The sequence below is a fragment of the Tamandua tetradactyla genome, chromosome 7 (assembly GCF_023851605.1).
Source record: "Tamandua tetradactyla isolate mTamTet1 chromosome 7, mTamTet1.pri, whole genome shotgun sequence".
Taxonomy (NCBI): domain Eukaryota; kingdom Metazoa; phylum Chordata; class Mammalia; order Pilosa; family Myrmecophagidae; genus Tamandua; species Tamandua tetradactyla.
The window spans coordinates 158,857,973-158,877,976 of NC_135333.1; the positions used below are offsets into that span (position 1 = coordinate 158,857,973).

Genomic DNA, 20,004 nt, shown 5'->3' on the forward strand with positions numbered 1-20,004 from the left:
AATAATATAAAGAAGCCGTTATCAAAGTGTTACCTAGGAACCCATGGGGGGATCCCTGAAGTCAAAACTATCTTCATAATAATACTAAGACATTTGTTACCTGTCATTCACTCCTTAATGTACAGAAGAATTTTCCAAAGACATTACATGTAATAATGCAAAATATTGAACACAAAAGCAGATATGAGAATCCAGCCTCTTCAAGTCAGCCAGATAATACAGAAACAGGGTAACAAGAGAAACAGCACTCTTCCCATTAATTTTTTTGGAAAAGTTAGCTATTTATATTAACATGTAAATATTTTATTATTTTAAACATCTTAGTAAATATTTTTAAGTTTCTCTGTTTTAATTTCAAATACATGAATATCTATAAATATAATCTATAAGATCAAAAGCTCTTGGAAGCCTTGATAATTTAAGAGTATAAATGAACTCTGAGACTACAGAGCCCAACAATGAAACTGCTAAGAAAACAAGTATTTAATAAGGAATCACTTATAATTGGACATATCACCATAGATATATCCATTGCTATTATTATATCTATTTTAAGTTTCTTAACGAAGATATGACTTGAAATCATTTATGCTGTCCTTTATCCTAGCACCCAATCATTTACTTCTCAATTTATTACAGTTATAAGAAACTTTTGATAATATCAAAAGAATGCAGGGAAAAATTAGGGAAACTGCAAAAAATATATTTCCCCAAACTTAAAAATCTTGGTAAGCCATTACTTTCATTTTAAAGTACTAGAGGATGGACAAATATGCCATTTGAAATTTATTAAAAATAATCTGCGTTTTTTTGTGTGTGTGTTTTTGTGTGTCATCGTAGAGTTATGATGTGTTTTGTTCCTTCTCCTAGCCATTATCTACTGGTCTGCTTTGAGCACAGTACAGTGTACCAAAGTTTTATGGTCTTGTTCCAGCTGTAATATTACTCCATGTCCCTCTGATAAAAACTTTCAATTAACATTAACCATCTCTGCCTTTTTCTTAAGAAAATGGCTTATTTTGCTCTGAGTGTAGGATAAAAAGCTACAAGAAACAGTGACTTTCATATTTTCTCCTTCAAACCACTAATTCTCTTGAGAAATAATATAACCAGGTGATTATTAAACAGCAAAAGTAGGAAAGATTATTAAAGAGCAAAAGTAGGAAACAGCAAACTTTTAGCTTCAAATTAGTTAAATTCAGATTTACAAGTGTGAGGCTTAAGGCAGTGACGAACAACTGTGATGTAACACTAGGTCCATTCCATCAGAATTTTACTAAGTATGCTGGATTTTAAATACTCTAAATTTATTAGCCCAGAAGTGAGCAAAGTCTACAATTTTACCTTGGAAAGGCTAACCGAAACAAATAAAACATAAGATTTAAAAAATTTATATATACATAAAGTAATACATTTAAAGTTTACTGTTCAGAAAATATTAAAGTGGCATTAAACTGTGTTAACAGCCAAAAAATAAAAAAACTATTAAGGACAAAATAAACATCTCTCTCAAACATCTGAAGAATCTAAGGGTCAATTATCAACATGCTGAAATTATAAGGATTCAAGATTACTTGGCAGAGAAAGCAGTGATGCCTTTTTTAAAAAGGCCTATGGCATTGATGACTCTAAATTACCTTAAATTCTAACACCAGCATCTCCCTAAGCAAGTTTGGGAAGGGACCTGTCACTACACCTTACAAATGAAGCTCTGAATTTCAAAAACGTTTGTCCCGGATCTTGTCTCTTGGAAAATAAGATTAAAAGCAAAAAGTTTTTAATAATCTGCTAGCTCACTCAAATTCAGAATGCCAATTCCTAAAATAAAAATTTAAAAAGTGGGGAAACTGAAAACTACAGAATTCAGATGACAGTGGCTAAACGATATGGTATGATCATATCAGTGATCCTAACCCAGGGACAATTTTCCTCCACAGGCGAAACTCAGCAATGTCTGGAGACATTTTTGGTTGTGTCAACTGGGGGATGGTACGAACATGTAGTGGGGGTAGAGACCACGGATGCTGATAAAATACCCTACAGTAAACAGGGCAGCTCCTCCATAACAAAAAAAAAAATTGTAGTGCAAAATGTCAATAATGCTGCTAACAAACTGATCTCAAATTAACTGGCTTATTCTGTGACCAACTTTCCCCCCCCAAAAAATCTCATAAGAGTCCCAGACAACTTTTAAAGGGATTACTTTAAGGAGTTACCTAAACCAACTTTAGAGCTAGCAAATATTTATTAAACCCTTTCTTAAAAACAAAATTTTGGTGAGCCACTCTTTTGCTATATAACACGAAAACTATGGTTTACTCTCTAACTTCTTAAATATAGTAACCAAAGCCCAAGCTAGACTTCCTAGCCGTTATAGAACATTGCTGGAATACGCATTTTAAAAAAAAAAAAAAAAAAAAAAAAACGTGAAAATGACACTTAAAAGAGAAATGAAGGGTACAGAAATTCAAAAGTAAAACAAAACCATTTTAAGCGATAAGTTAAAGCAGACTTACCATTCTATAATGTATTTCTCTATTGGTTAGGATAATGGGTATAACATTTCCAGAATTTGAGAGGAAAATTACCCAAACGATGTATATGACAAAATATTTTAAGGACTTGAAAAACAATGTATTTGGGAATAGAGTTTTGCTTTCATAATGATGTTTTCCAAAAGCCAGAAATTAAAAACTGAAATTTTTCATAATAGAACAGTGCTCTAAAAATCCCCCAAAATCTTGATGACACAGACCACATCATATACGTGACTTAGCTCTGTGCTATCCATATAGCATTCTTACATGGACAGGCTACCTAACCTCTGTGCCTCCCTGTAAAATGGAGGTGATACTACTACTTCAAAGGGTTACTGTGAAGATATCAGGTGATTTTATTAAAATATGCATAGTAAACAGTCAATAAATGTTGGCCTGCTATTATTATGTAGCGTATAAACTGAAAAACTGAACATAATAGCTTTTTTTCCTTTATTTTTTTATTCTGCATTCGAACATATTAGTTTTAATAGCATGAAAGTTATTTTTATTTACTTACGTGCATTATTCCCTTCTGGAGGTTGATAAAAAGAAAGGCCCAATGATACTATGGCTGCAATTTCTAATATAATTAAAGTCACATCTTGTAATGCTTCCCATACTAACTGAAGAAAAGTTTTTGGCTTTTTAGGAGGTATAAAATTCTTTCCAAACACTGTTTCTCTTCTTTCTATATCTGCAGGGTTTCCACTCAAGCCTAATAAAAGGAAACACATTTTGGTGAATTACGTTTTAGTATTTAAAAATGAAAATATTAATTTTTCCAAAACGTATTAATTCATTACACTTTAGATTTCAATTCATAAGATCCTATCAAAATGATTTATTTTCATGCTTCAAGTTCAGTGTACAGATTCTAAATCACTAACAAACACCTGTAGTGCTTTAAAAGAAGATAAGTAGATAACTCAAGACTGTACTAAGGATTTCCACTTTTTCAAACTACTTATGTTTTTACCATACTATATTTTATACCACCATGTAGACTGCTAGAGACTAGAAGTGATAATGAGAGCTTGATGGTTTTAATATTTAAACATTTTACAACCATTATTTATGATGCTTTCTCTTAATAAAAGGTGATATATATATAAAGAAATAGATTTGATTTATATATTGTACCTTGGGCAACTTCAATCAGTGAAATTTCCACAGAGCTCTAAACTTTGAGAGAATCACTACAAAGAAAGTCAGCAAAGGACTATAATGACTCATTGGGGGAAAGAATATGGGAGATGAACTTGCAAATTATAATTTAGAATGTACACATTTGTGCCTTTTAACTAGATCAGTGCTCCTCAATCAAACTTGGCTGCAACCAGCTACATCAGTCAGGAGTACAACTGAGGGAGATAGGTCATTATAGGGAAGTTTTCCACAAAATAAAAATTTATCCATTTTAAAGATTTATGAGATGCTCTGAGACTATATCTTTCCTGCTTTTTAGATTAAATGTGTTTTCTTTTATGAAAGGATAGTAGATAGTGAGTAGGTTTGTTTTATCTTGTTTTAATGACCTTACTAGTAAATATAAAAGATTACTATCCCTCTGTGATATAGTCTCCAACTTTTTATTGAAATTTTATTGATCAATGAATTCCAGAAGCCTAGATGGAAACAGGTATTAACTAGATCCAAATGCCTATTCCTCAATCTTCAAAACATACACATATCTTGATTTCAGAGAGCACTCGCGTAACAAGCCTTTTGTGTCAAAAATGCTTATTTAAGAGTTATAATATTCTGTGCCTTCTAAGTAATCTGTCTGAAGATATTGGCTTTATCAGTTTAACTCATACTTAATAGGGCCTACCAGATATTACATACACATAATACCTGGTAATTTTAAACATCACCTCTATAACTACAAAATGAACTGATCACAATCTTTACCTACACTAGTTATAAAGGGACAAATATTTTATGTTTATGCAGAGGAAAATACCCACAGACCTAAAAATAGTTTAAAACTATGTGGGAGAGAAGATTTGGGGAGGTTAAAAAAAAAAAAAAAAAAAGGAACTGCTCCTAAAGGTTCTTGTAATTCCTTGAAACCTCCACCAAACACACACACACATTCTTGGCCACAATGCTAAGAAGGTTTGTCTGGTTTATGAATCAGAAGTCCTAGGTCCAGTTCATATACTGAAATCTTGCACAAGTAATTTGATCTATTTAGGAAGCAAAGTGTGTGTGTGTTTGTGTGTGTGTGTGGTGCACTAATATTTGTTGGTCTTACAAGGTCTTTGAGGAACCAAAGAAGGTAAATGAAAAGTGTATAAATCACAAATTACAGGGAGAAATGTTATTAAAAGTAAGTAAGGCAAATTGCAAACTGATTGAAAACTATAGGTTTTAGCCCCATTTTGGGAGCACTTAATTTTTATTAAAATAATATATTTACATAATCTAAATATAATGCAGTAGAGAGCTTTGTAGCAATAGTTTATTCACTGACAGGGATTTACCGAATGGGTATTTACTTCCAGGGACTGTTCTATGGGCTAAGGAGTCAATGTGAACAAGAAAGTTTCTACTTTTAACAAGCTCACATCATACTGGAAGGAGACAAATAGATGACTAAATAATTACAGGTACGAGTAAGTGCAATAAAGTAGATAAAAGCAGGCAGTGGTAGAAATCGAGTTCTCATGGACTGTGTTAGCCTTCCTGAGGCTGCATCTGACTTAGGGCTTGAATGATGGGGGGTCAGCTATGAGAAGACCTTTGAGCAGAGCATTCTGAGAACAAAAGCAAGGACAAAGGCCCTAAAACCAAAAAACAAGGTTAGAAGATTCAAGGGTCAAAATAAATCCACTGTGACTACAGCCTACTAACAAAGGGGTTAAAAGAAAAGATTAAAACGGATAAAGCTGCCAGAGGGAAGATCATAGGAATAAGGAACAAGGTTTGGCATTTACTTCAAGAGCAATGGAAGAAAATCCCCAGAAGGTTGTAAAGCAGGGCAGCGATAACTGATGTGTCAGGTACCATCAGACAGAACTTGCTGAAGGACTTGGATGTTGAGAAAGGAAGAGAAGCACGAAGAATTATTTTTAGATTGTTTTGCCAAAGCACCTGAGTGGATGCATGTAGAGTCATTTACATAATAGAGCAGGCTTTGGGAACTGCAGAATTGGAAGGGGGAGGGGTGGGTGAGTCAAAAGTTAACAGCTCTGTTTTATAAGATTTGAACATGAGATGCCCACTAAACAAACCATTCTTACTGGAATTGTCCAGTAGGTAACTGGCTATCCACATTCAGAACTCAGGGAGGGGTTTGAGCCAGAGAGTCATCTATATATAAGTGATACTGGAACCAGTGGCTTGAAGAGCGCTCCCAGTGAGAGAGTAAGTAAGTAGACAAGAAGTAAGCAGGGCTGAGGCTAGAGCTTTGGCATACATCAACATTTGATGGTACAGTAGGAGAAGACAAATGAAAAGCACTTGAGAAGAAAACACCAGTGAGGGAGTTCATACATGGGCTTTATCTCCTTATGGCCTACTTAGTTTCAAAAAGGGAAAATATATTCCAATTCCAGCAAAAGCAGGCTCAGAATTATGTGATTCTGGAATCTGGGTCCACCAGTGGGGAGTTAGAAAACTCCATATTTATTCAATTAACATATAATGACTTTTTACCATTGTCTTTATATTTGAAAATAATATGACATATTATGGAATAAAATGCAAATATACCTTGATGTTTTGAAGGAAGCAACCAATGTTGGTACTACTAAAATCATATTTCAATTTAGAAAATGGGGGTGAGGGTGTTGGACTATAGGAAGCAGGTAGGTTTAAATGAAAATCATGGCAAATACACATCACATACTATGGTCTTTGATCAAACTCTGTACTTTAAATTGTGTGTTTGTGTATGTATGTGTGTGTAATGATGGTATGGGTGGCATTAACCAACCTGGCTTCTGTAAGAGGGCCATGGGAAAACATGCAGACCAAGGAAATATGTGGAAAATTTATTTGTGTTCATTCCTTTGGGGAAACTGCTTAACAGTCTCATCATATTCTCAATTTCAAAAGAGTAAGTGATCCCCAAAAGTAAGAGCTACTGGTCTAAAATCAAATTCATTCATTCCCATGTACCAATCATATGACAGCCACAGTGACAGGCACTAAGCATACAAAAGAAAACAAATCAGGAAGAATTCCTTTCCCCGTTCTTACCCTCGAAGAACTCATAGTTTGGTGGGAGAATGACCAAGTGTGTTAAATTTTTGATGAATGTGTGAGGATGCTATGAGAGTACACAAAGGGAACTGAAACCCAATTTAGGGGTTCAGCATAGATCAGGAATGCCAAAATGTCTCATGTGAGATCTTAAGAATGATTAGGAGATAAACATTCATATGAAGGATGAGATAAAATGCTTTAGGTGGAGAAATCATTATATAAGAGGTTCAGAAATAAGAGTGAGCTTGGCATAATAGTATTTACAAAAACTGAAGATACTGCTTTAGCTCAAATACTGAGAAGAGTTGGAGAGAAGAGATGAGATTAGAGAAATAAACAGGGGCCAGATCCTTTGTAAGTATCAGTGTGAAGTGGGAACTTCATTCTCTGAGCAACGTGAAACCACTGCCAGCTTTAACCAGGGAAGTGACAAGCATTGTGAAGGGAGAGAGGAACAGATATCAGAATTATAGATACTGAATTACTACAAGAGGAGACAGCAGTCTCAAACAGGTTAGTGGAAGTAGAGAGGTACAGAAGAGGACACCCTTGAGTTAAGAGAAAGTTAGGGTTTAAATTTATAAGACTTAGTACTATCAATTGAGTGACAGCAGGAGAAAAATCATGTCAAAGTCAAGAAGTCCACCTCTATATCTAATTTGGGTAATACGGTGAATAATGATTACACCGGAAAAGGGAACAAGAAAAAGTATGCTTTTGGAACAGGTCTTTGTAAGGCCCCAAAGCTCAGGAGGAGAACCTGGACTGGAGATCTAGACTTGGGAGGCACTAGCAACTGAATGAAAAATGAAATCGTAGGAGTGGATGGCATCAACCAGGGAATGCATATAAATGAAAAGAGTTAGAACAAAACTGAGGGCCACCAACATCTAAAGGAAGAGGAGGAGTCTGATGGATGAGACTGGGAAGATAGGAAGAAAGAAAACCCTAAGAGTTTAATGTTAAAAAAGACAAAGGAGAACATCTTAAGAAGGAAATATATTTGCTGTACTCAAAAAACCGAATTTTAAAAAACTTTTAACTAAAAGCCCATGCTATGTTAGGTTCTATCAAGTAAGACTTTTAAAAATAATATATATGCTACATAGTTATAGGACAAGAACCCTGTATTACAACCTTCTTCAAAGTTTACAAGTGTTAAAAATTACTGACCTGAGCAGGTTTTAAATTAAGTGTATAATTCTCTACTCCAGCAGCAATAAATGTCTAGGACAAGGTCATGCAAGATTATCAATATAAAATTCTCATTGGTAATGCTACAAAAGTATTAAAACACATATGCCTGGCATGTAACAGTCATGCAAATACTTGCTAAATGCCTGAAAAGATTGTGCCCACCTGTAGAACCAAGCATATACAACAGGGCCTTAGAGCTTTCTTCTACTAGCCTAAAGTCAGTAATGATTTGTCCTGGGCAAAGGAAGGGCTGATTTTTATTTTAAAAAGTTAAAATATATTTCCAAAAGTTATTGTTAGTTTATTATAAGCATGAAGATAAAGTCAAACCACAGCATTATTAACAGCCTTACTTCTAGTGGCTGCAAGGAAACATTGCTGTTTAAAAAATTACAGAAATATTAGGTAGCCAGGACAACTACTGTTAATCTTACCTTGCTTTCTACTACAATATCTCTTTTGTTTCTCTCTATTATTGTTTTCCTTTTCTGATTTCCATTACATTTTTCCTTTTCTTTTTTCTCTTCCATCCCACTTAAAAAACTGTCTTCATTGCAAGCTCACAGAGTTATGTCTCTTAGAAAATACCATGCAACACTTGCCTTTAATTTTTATGAATTCATTTTTATTCTTAGATTAAAGCAGTACTGTTAAATGTTCAGTATGACATCAGCACTAGAGGCTTACATTCCAGAAATCTTATTATTAGAAGTACTACTTTACCATTCAATATAAAATACTATATAGATAACATAGGAACACATTAAGATGGAAAAGATACCAAAAGCTAGCATAAAAATAAAATGATCAAGAAATGTGATTCAGAACATGAATAACAGTCATATATAGACACATACAGAGGGGAGAATTGCAAAGGAAATTTAATGAAATTACGATATCATAAGCAGGTTATTTTGGTATAAAATGGCACTCTTGGATTCAGAGGACTGAGATAGGTGCTTACTCTATCAGAAAAATCTAAAAATACGACATTAAAAGTCTCAATTCCAGTTAACCATGAAATGCAGACTTCCAATTCCTTTAAAAGTGATGATGGTTAGTCTGAACCACTGAAAAGTTTTTATTATGAAAATCATATTTCGTTCAAAACACTTCCTATTGATTAGTACTCAGATGATATTTTCCAAAACAAGTTAAAGAACTATTCTGCCAGAAAACAAGTGATAAACTGGTTGGCCAAAGGATGAGGAAACATAAATACAGCTTTCTGAATACAGCACATATTTAAAAACCCTATTTATAAATAGAACGTTATATTAAAAATTTTTTTACCATGTAACTTCTGCCATAGAAAAAAACTAATGAGAGGTAAAAATGCAGGTGGTACTTTCTGAATGTCTCAACTCTTTTGTTTTATTCATAAACATATGCCCGGGGCCCAGAAAGTGCCTGCCACATAGGAGATAACGAGTAAACACTGTATTTCAACAATTTTAAGATGCATATATTTTAATATTTTATTAAGATCTCTGATACTGGGATGTGATTTTTAATTGATGGTATCTTACAATTATAATTACCATTTGTCTTTAATGGAGTATATAAAATATATTACAAATGACACCCTAAGTCTGATGAAAGATTATATATACCAACGCATGAATTAATTAATGAAAGAACAGATAAAGCGGACCAAAGCGATAGGTAAATATTCAGTTCTACCTAAACAAAACCCATTTACTTTGAAGAATCTTTTTTATTGGGGGAGGGTGTGTGTGCATGGTACCAAAATCAAACCCGGGTCTCCTGCATGGACGGCAAGCTGTCTACCACTGAACCACCGGTGCACCCCCTGAAGAATCGTTTTAATTCTGCTTTTCCCTGATACAAACAGTATATTCTAACAAAAGAATACCTGCTGTCTAGATTATTTCCTTAGGCATACAAACTACTAGCTTCTCATTCCTGATCATGCTTCATTTCCTGTCATTTTCCTAGATAGTAGTGACAAAATTTCACTAAAATTTTCTATATTAAACCAAAACTATGACGATCTCTTTGGAAATAATGTTCTTGTGAAGGCTGATGCTGGTTTTTTTTTTTTGGTTGATGCTGTTTTGACTTATACTTCCAAAAACTGCAAACACAATATAACCTTAAAATGCTTTGTTTCACACTCTTTAAAAGAACATTTCAAAATGGCATGAAGACAGTATTTGTACAAATTTTAGTAAAAATTAAATTCAAAACACTGCGATGAAAATGAGTAAGAACTTTCTAAAAGGCAATGGCTATTACATAAAAACTTGGGCATATCAAACTCAACAGGCAATAAGAAAAGGAAAAGTGAAAAGAAATAGAAACACAGTGAAAAAAAGGAAAGAAACAGAAGTACAGAAATAAACCAGTGTTCAGACAGTATTAGACACACATAATCTGTGACCACTTATGGTCCATAAATGAGAAAAATAACCAAAACCCTTTGGTATATGAAGAAATCAAATTTCTTACCTATCAAATTAGGAAGTTTAAAAATAAAGTAACTTAATGCTGATAAAGATTTCTCAAAAAACAGCTTTCTTACACACTGCTTGTGCTGTGCAAACAGGTGATGTTTCTGGAAAGCAATTTGGGAATATATATATCACCTTTAAGAATTTACATTCACACTCTAACCTGGGGGAAAGAGCTGCCAAGAAAATAATCTAATATTTAAGTAGATTATGTTCACTGAAACAACTAAATGTCTAATTGTAGGATGACTACATTATAGTACATACACAAAATATTTTAAAGAACTCTTCGTGAACATTTTTAAGAACATGGAAAAATGCATATGATAGCCAACTAGTTTTTTGTTATTATTTATTATATATTAAATGCTTTACATGCATTCTCATTCAATTCTCAGAGATGATTACTAATATTATCCCTACTTTAAATAGGAAGAGTTCAAATAATCTGTACATAAAAATACATACAAAAGAAATTGTAATAATGTGTAATGTTTAGACCAAAACACAGAAGTCTTTGCTCTACAGCACTACCACACATTGCCTTATAAAATTCTGAATGAAAGTGATTTTTTCTGAAGATTATCCATAGCTTCCATCATGGTGTCAAAGAGGCACCTGCTTCCCCCATTCCCTCACCAAATTTTGAAAACCAATGTACTAGATAAAAGTTTTCACTTAAGCTTCATTAACTTCATTGATGAAATCAAAACCAGTGAGGCTCACTGCTCAAAATGAGAGTGAGAAAAGAAATTATATGCTAAGTTATGTGAACTCTTGTCTGTGAAAATAAGAATGCATCATGGAGGGGTATTCAGTTATAAGGAGACCAGAATTTGTATTAACTGATAGTGGAGAAATATAAAGACATGGTGAAGTAAAGTTTGAAACTGAAGTTCAATAATGCTTTATGAACAAATTATGCTATAATATTGTGGGCACTAACATCTCCTATCAATAATGGCAATAAAGAAACATCCAATAGGTAGGTTTTAGATTAAATGAACAAGTACATATGGTTAAGCTAAGTTAATGAATCTACCAATTGAGAACAGCATATTAATACATAACTGTCTAAAGCGTTATACATTTAGCTAAAAATTCACATGTGAGCAAGCTCAACTTTTGTCAAGTTATTATCGTAGATAATAAGTTCATAGATCTGTTTCTGATTTCTTGAATCGACATGAACAGCAAGGACTCCAGCTATCTTAAAATGGAACAGCATATCTAAGGAACAAATAAGGAATCCATGTTTCTAATGGCTCCAACTTGAGGAAAAGATCCAGATAATCTTGAAGAATTAACAGGCTTTGCAGAAAAAGAATATACACCAAGAAATCTGAAGAAGTCCTTAGTTTCCTCTAGATCATGCTACCTCAGAGAAATCAAAGTTAGCTACTGCAATTAAAGTGATTAGCATTTACACTGAATTATATAAAGGTTGTAAGGAATTCTTTGGTATGACTGGAAACTGTCTTAGCAATTTTATAAATAACTTTTTGCTATCACTTTAGATTTTATCATAAGTAGCATGTATAAGATGTTTCAGAAAAATGTTAAGAAAGACATTTCTGCATAATTTCCCTATGATATAGCTTTGGAACATATACTAACATACTTTATATTTTAGACATTAATAGCTTTCCCATTCTTACTAAAATAAATTGCAATTGCCCAATATTTCTTCTTCACTAAGTGATACTCTTTACCCTCATGTGGTTCTCCTCCTCTACAACTTGGGGCACCTTCCTGAACCTTCCTATTTTTAATTTTATGTTTAATATGATCAATGCATTAAAGTACATCCTTCCCAAACCACTTCAAGGAGTATAATGCAGTGAGGTTATAATGAATTGTCTTTGCATGATCTCAAAAACACACCACAAATCAAGAATTATGAAACCAAAGGCTTCTCTGAGCAGAGGGAAATTCAACATAATTCAAAGACTAACCAAATATTTTTAATAAAAGGAAAAGTTTGCTGGATCAAAACAAACTGCCACCAGGGTGGGCCACGGTGGCTCAGCAGGCAAGAATGCTTGCCTGCCATGCCAGAGGACCCAGGTTCGATTTCCGGTGCCTGCCCATGTATAAAAAAAACAAAAACAAAAACAAACACAAACTGCCATCTAACCATTTCATTTACTTTAGGACCTCCTGAACTAACAAAGTTCAGGTTAAGCCTCATATGCTAAAAACAACTTGGTTAGCTACTGGCAGCGGTAACTATTTTAAGCTATGTGGCAAAATGAAGGGTGAGCATAGTTTATTTCCACTGAATTCCCTTGGGTTACCAGTAAGTAGTAAGAACCAAGCCTGGTTCCATCCACTCTAGCTTGAGCAGAAAGACAATCTTGTTCTCATAAACAGGTTTCAACAACATGTACAATAGTACAGTATATTTCATCTTCCCAATCTAAAACATGTACTCTTGCAATATTATTTATTGAGCTAAAATTATTTAGCTGTACCAATCTGATAACTAACCCAACTTTAACATCACTGAAATTATGGCATAATCATATAATAGTCAAGAAAACATAAGCATGTTTGTTTATGAGCCAAATTTACAACACTCTCTACACAAAGGACTAGGTGCAAACATAATAAAACTTGCCTTCGTTAGGAGATGTTTTCAACTTGGAGCAAATTCCATAGACATCACCGCAGCTTTCCTGGATTTTACGTAATGCATCTGTGGACCTGAGCTCCATGAGAGCACGCAGCTCTGCGAGCGTAATTCCGAAGTCTCCATCATGATTAGCTTCCTTCAAAGAATTTTTCACACCACCATAGACAACTGAGTTGTTTGCCATATCGCCCATTACAAGAATAACTTATTAGGAGGAAAATGTTTCCCAAAAGAATCTAATTCTCACTTGATATATTTTCAAGATGAAAATCTTTTAAATATGAAAATCTTCCTTAAACCAAACACTCATTGTATGACTTTATAAAGCAGCATCAGCAGTAAGATTTCCCAGAGAAGTGTCTTGACCTTTGGCCCATGACTAGTTTCTTCATATCAATCATGAGATGTACATATCTGTAAGAAGAAAATATTTAAAGGTTAATAACATGTACCTTACAGCATTATACATATGAGTATACTCTCTAAATGTCATTAGGTTGCTAACTGAAGTACATCATTTACTTACAAAAATATTTGTTAAGGTTTTTCAATATCAATTTCATCTGCATGATAATAGCAAAGTATAACTTCTAAATGAAACTGCATAGTAAATGAAACATTACATTACTGAGTTTAATATTCCATTCAATATTACTATTAATAATTATCATTTAAGCACTTAATTAATTCTCTCATTTAGTCATCACAATTTAATCCCATTACGCGTTACTACCTAGTCTATTGAGAGGAATAAAGTTCAGAGAAATTAAGGCATGTCTGCTCTACTAAAAATGGTTGGTTGAGCTGGGCTATTGCCAATACATGGGTCTACGTTTCTGAAACTTTCATATCAAGTTGCTTTGAAAGGGCAAAAAAGCACAACAAATACACTAGGAAGCCTTTCTGCAATTCTCCTCTGCCTCTCTGTGACTCCAGCATCTTTTGGCTCCCTAAAACTATCTTTTACCAAGACTTCTTCACACCTTGACCTCCAGTCTTTCTTTGACTATCTATATCTCTAAAGAAGTTCTCCACCACTTAACCACTCTTTATTGTTTCACTATTTTACGTGTGAGAAATGAATGGATGCATTACTTTAAATTCTCCTCACAATACTGTCAAGTCCTTCTCTTACTCCAATCTCTTTAAAGATGAATTTCCAACTCTTCTTTCTTCATAAATGTATGTTCTTTATAGAACTCATCCAACTAGTTCAGTCTAAAAAATGACTTCTCTTCAACGATTTTATAGTCTAATAACATGTAAATATATGTATCCTGAGTCACCCTTCAGTCACCTCAAAGTTAACATGCCCAATTTTCCCTGTCTGTGGCATCACCATTATCCTAATCATCTGGGCTTGAAATCTCTGTTCAATCTTAATTCCATCCTCTCTAGCTTTGGTCAGTTAAATTTTCCTTTGTAAAGCTTCTTCTAGATAACCTTTTTTCTCCCTGATCCTGAAGTCTCCTTACACAAATTATAATCACTACGCCCAGGTTGTCCCTCTTTCTAATATTTCCCACATCCTATCCCTTATGCATTTTGCTGTTACACCTAATTTTTAAAATAGGCATAACTTTAAATCTACATAATGAAAATGGTATCCTATTGCTTATGCCTGTTTGACATCTGAGACTAAGCCCCATTTTACCTATTTAACCTCTCTCCTTCCCCAAACACCCCCAATATTTAATAAATAAAATGTTTAATAATTAGGAACTAGAAAAGGTAACTAGTCAATCAACTGTTATGAGGATGGCTGCAAATGCTGTTATGTGGTCTCAACCTTTATAGCATGAATAAAAATTGCCTAGACCATGATGATGAATATGTAAATATGTGATGATATTGTGAATTACTGATTATATATGTAGAACAGAATGAGCACGTTAAGAACGTTTGTGTTTCTTTCTTGTAATTTTTTTTAAAAAATTAATAAAAAAGAAAAATTGCCTAGAGGGCTTGTTAAAATAGAGATCGTTTAGCCCTACATCCAGAGTTTTTAATTCAGTAGGAAGAAATTAGGGCTTCATAATTTGCATTTCTAACAAGTTCTAAAACAATACTAATACTACTGGTCATAGGAGTACACTGTGAGAATCACTGGACTAGAGAATGGCTAAAAACTTCTAATCCATAAAAACTTCTAATTCATACCACCTAGTTAAGGTTCATTGGTCGGAGAAAGTTTGCCTGTCCTGGTCTAAATCTTCAAGGATGTGTTAGTGTTGAGACAGTTACAGATTCTGAAAAACATTTTCTTTTCATTGCTTGCTTCTCCCCACTTCACAAATCCTTATGCACACCTAATCATTACTGATTTTACTCCTAAGCCAAGTGGATTCCCTCCTACTCACAACATATCAACTGCTTTAACTACTTCAAGAAACGGGGAGTGTTGTTATTTGATAATCTTTCTAAGTTTCATGCCCAACATTTGTTGTCATTTGTACATCACACCGATCCTGAAAGAGAGTATTATTATTTAAACAGATAAAACTGGTATTTTTATTCTTATGTGTCAATCTCTGCTATTTCTCTCTATAGCACTCAAGCAGGAGAAAAATGGCGTTATCTGTTAGGTCTTTAAAGTCCTCAACAATACAGATAATACCTAGGATTTGAACCTAGATTTGTGACTAAAAAAGCCATGCTCTTTTCACTATACTGCCTTCACTTTTTAAGCCTTCATATTTATTAGGCTGAAGTTTTCATGATTAAAAAACAATGAAAGTCAAATAATATCAAAGCAAAACAGCAACATACAAAATTATGCGATATAATCAGAATGAAGGGATACTGTAATGAATATTTGTTATTTGCCACTTCAGCATCCTTTGCCCTGATACCTAGTTAGGGATCTGTCCCTTCCAACTCACAATATATTCTGAGTGGGGCTCCATCTCTGCATCCAGATACTTTCCTGGTGATGGTTGGTTCAGAAAATGTGCATGTGACTCAACCAGGGCCAATGAGTTGTAATGAGGCATCTGCTGAAACTCTGGGGCACTTGTTTCTTCTTGCAAATCTAAGTTAGACTTGTTTCCTCCAACTAAACTTGAATGTGACTGAGGAGTCATCTAGTACCAAAAGGGTTGAAAAGCTCTCTGAGAACAGATCCAATCAAGAGAAAGTGGGGCTTTTAGACAACATGTGCTAAAACATTCAATACCTAAAGTCTGTCCTATCCCTGATCTTTTTATTAACGTAAAACAATAAATTCCCCTTAGGGCTGAGTTTTCTATCACTTTGCAACCAAGAGAGCTGTGATATGCACATGATTTTCAATCATGTTCAATTCTCCCACTGTTTAAAGAAAAGGAAGTCCAAGCAAAAGCAACAAATGCAAAAGAGCCACTTTCCAAAAGTGAACTATCTGGATTACCAATTACTTAAAAGACTATGTATTAGGCTGCCGTCTACAAGACAACAAACAGTCTGCTAGACTGTCTATAGATTGTTCTGCCATTTTCTCCCCTACCCATGCTTCCATATACAACTATCTTAACTAACAAAAATGCCAAAGACAACAAGAGAGTCTTGTATTCAACTTGTTAGCTACAACATGATGATCAAGAAAGTAGAGAGACAGTATTTAGGGTTGAACATAATAGAAAGCAGACATCTATTTTTTTCTCTTTGTTCTCTTAAAGAATTTTATCTTCCGTTTCAAAAGATTAAGAAGAAAAGTTGGTAAGTGGAAGCTCAAGTGAACCTAGAATCCCAAGAGGATCTCTCTGATCACACTATTGTTCAGTCTTTGAGGTATTACAAAAAAAGACAGAGAAAGGTGAAGACTAGAGTTGGGCAAAAATAGTTACAATTTTTGAAGAAGAGAATAAGATTGATTCCTAACGACAAATAACTTAACTGTGAATGGAGAGGAGCCCAAAAAGACGACAAAAGGATGACTCTGAAGTCCAAGTAATACGCAGAGTTCATAGGAAATAGCTTTGTTAATAATACAATTTCAATTCCTTCTTTCACAAGGTCAGGTGATTTCTATAGATACGGAAAAGTTGTATAAATGTTTAGGCTCCATATTAGAAAAACTAAAAGAAATATAGGGGAATGGTACCAAATTATGGGATGAAATATTGAGTTATAAAAAATAATTATACAGCTACATGATACTCCCGCAGGACAGCTAAAAATATATACTAGTATATTTGGTGCATTAGTTATAAGAGGAACAACATGGAAAGAGGTGTGTGTGTTTTTAATGTATTATTGGTTCCTAATTCCCAAACTCTTCTACACTTTTGTTAGCAATCTGAAAACATAGAAGTTATGTTTACCCAATCTGTAAATGACATGTAGTCAGCCAATACATTAGATATAGAATTAGAATTCAGACAGACAGGTGGGAAAAAAAGCATGGCCTCCTACATTTAATTCTAAAAAACAGTGTACAAGTGTAATATATAGAAAATAATATGCAAAGACAAGGATTCAGTTTATTGAAACCTCAATATGCATTAATTGCATGATGTTCTTCTTTCCCCACCCCCAAAGTGAATATCTTCTTAGACAGCAAAGACAGGAGCTTAATCACTAGCAAAGGGAGGTGAGAGTCCTATGCTACTTTAACCTTGGACAAACACACCTGCTACGTACAGGGGCTCATCTGTAAAATAAAGATATAATCACTTCTTTAAATGTGTTAATCCATGTAAAGCATTTTGAAGTTAGCCTGGAACACAGTAAGTGGTTGATGGTTAATACATGTCAGTTATTATTACAGTTATTAATGAAGGATATTTACAAATAAATGCATTTTGGAGAAAATAAACCAGATGAGGACCCCAAAGTCATTTCAATGGAAGAATGTTTAAAGAAATAAGATTATAAAATCTAGAGGAAAAAAGAATCATGATGAATGTCTTTAATATAAATGAAGATCTGTCATACAGCTAAAACTTGTCATTAATCTCAAAGAGAGGCAACAAGTTCTATTTATATTATAGATGACAGGCCCACTGGACTTTGCACTGATCAGGTCTGAATTGCTATACCCAAATGTGAAAGATACATGGCAAAACAGATACGAATAAAGAGATTGCTGAAGAGTCAGGAAACCAATCCATCCAATAATTGCAAAAGGAACTTAGCCCAGGGAAGAATGACTCAAGAGGTCATTGTCCAATACCTGAAATTCTGTCATTTGTAAGCAAGAATATGATTATGCATGGTCTGTGTAGTACTGGAGGCCAAATATAGTACTATGATTCCTTAATCAGAGTCATTACTAACTTTTTGGAGTAAGTATTCATTTTTTAAAGTTGCTAAATCTAAATAAAAATAAAATACCATAGTCATTACAAAAAAAAAACCCATCATTCTGTTAAATATGGTTACAAAGGAAAGACGCATAGTTTTAAAAGGTGAAAGGGATGTTGGAGATCAAATACAATTGTTCATTTTATAGCCATGGACATCAAACATTCATACTCACCTACTTCTGAAAAGGACAAAGATGCTTAGAAGAAAAGAAAGCAAACAACACACACAAAAATCATTAAAAGTCCAAAATTTAAATCATGGGATAAAATATAACAATGTATAGGTTTTAAGAATGCTACCGTAAGGGAACAAATAATTGGCACTGCACTTCAAAATGGGTAATGGAACCCAGACAAACTATTTGACTGACAACAGGCTAAAAGATAAACTTTGACTATAGCCTTTCAAAAAAAAAAAAAAAAAAAAAAAAAAACCAACACTCAAGAGACCTCCATTTTCATAGCTGCTGTTTCTTGTTTTTATTTTTTACATAAAAATCAATTCAACTTCCTTTGCCCATAGACAGGCAGTTGTGGAAAGAGGGATAACTAGTCTTTAAAGCTGTTTTTCACTGAGATTGCTACTGGCATTTCTGGTGGACACTTTCTTCAATAGCAGCGAGCACTAATTCAACAATTAGAAAATCTGGTCCTGATCCACTCTACCCTTCTAGATGCCAGCAGTGACAAGTGCCATTGTGTCAACCCAAAATCCATAGAAGGGGGACGGACTGTATAATTATTACATAATTATGACTAAATTTAAGGTTCATTATACTAAAAATTTACTCTAAGGCAAAAAACATGCCTTATTCATTTTTGAGTTGCACATTTTAGCGAGAAGCAGTATGCTCTATCAATTTTCTTATATAGTCACTTTCTGTAGAAACCAAAAAAACTTTTTACCTGATTCAAATCCCAAAAATTTGAAATCTCCCAGCAGTAACTTTCGACGAGTTTTAACAGAAAACAGTAATTGATGGTAAATTTCCAAGTACAAAATACTGATGTGTGTGATGATCTAATACTGTATGTATCAAGATCATGAATGATAGTTTCATTTAGAAAATTAGGTATGTTCACAATGTTTTATTACAACACTCCAAAGAACAAGGGAAGACTTCAATTTTAATATAGTGAACTCACAATTTTCACTTTTAAGATGGCTAAAAGAAAACAAATACACTTGTATAAAAGAACATAAAGCCTATAAAGTTTGTTTAGAAAAGTAATTACATCAGGTGAGTAAACAATGATATATATAAACAACAGTAAATTCACCAAACAGGATTATAATTTTATAGAACTGAAAAAGCAGAAAATAAACACTGTCTACAATGCCTGATTTATTAGACTGAAGAGATTAATTAATACCATTCTTGTGTTTGTGGTGGGAAAATCAGTCTCAACCCTCAATAATTTATTTATCTATTAGACTCTACCAGAGGCAGAGACTAAATACTGTATGTTGAAGAGCAAGTCACAGGTGCTGACAGTTACAAATTCAGCCTGACTACTTTAGCAAATCTCTCAGGGGGAAAACAAGTAGATTAGAATAATGGAAGTACTACTTTGTTCTTACTTCTATGATAGCTCTTATCACACAGTTGCAAAGATTTGTTTACTTGTTTATCTTCCCTAATGAACTGTGAACTGAAGGC

At 33.8% G+C, this 20,004-nt stretch overlaps 1 protein-coding gene across 7 annotated transcripts in view; it reads right to left on the reverse strand.

Moving 5' to 3' along the window:
• Positions 1-20,004, reverse strand: part of ATP2B1 (ATPase plasma membrane Ca2+ transporting 1) — a 114,956-nt gene that overhangs the window by 49,770 nt on the left and 45,182 nt on the right. For 6 of the 7 annotated variants that reach the window (XM_077111581.1, XM_077111578.1, XM_077111577.1 and 3 more), the window contains exons 2-3: positions 13,044-13,472; positions 3,058-3,255 (exon numbers count right to left, since the gene is read on the reverse strand). In XM_077111581.1, coding sequence (XP_076967696.1) covers positions 3,058-3,255; positions 13,044-13,251 — 406 coding nt within the window. In that variant the 5' untranslated portion in view covers positions 13,252-13,472. Of the gene's footprint in view, positions 1-3,057; positions 3,256-13,043; positions 13,473-15,940; positions 16,912-20,004 lie in introns of those variants that run through there. The other variant, XM_077111580.1, reaches the window with a different exon arrangement.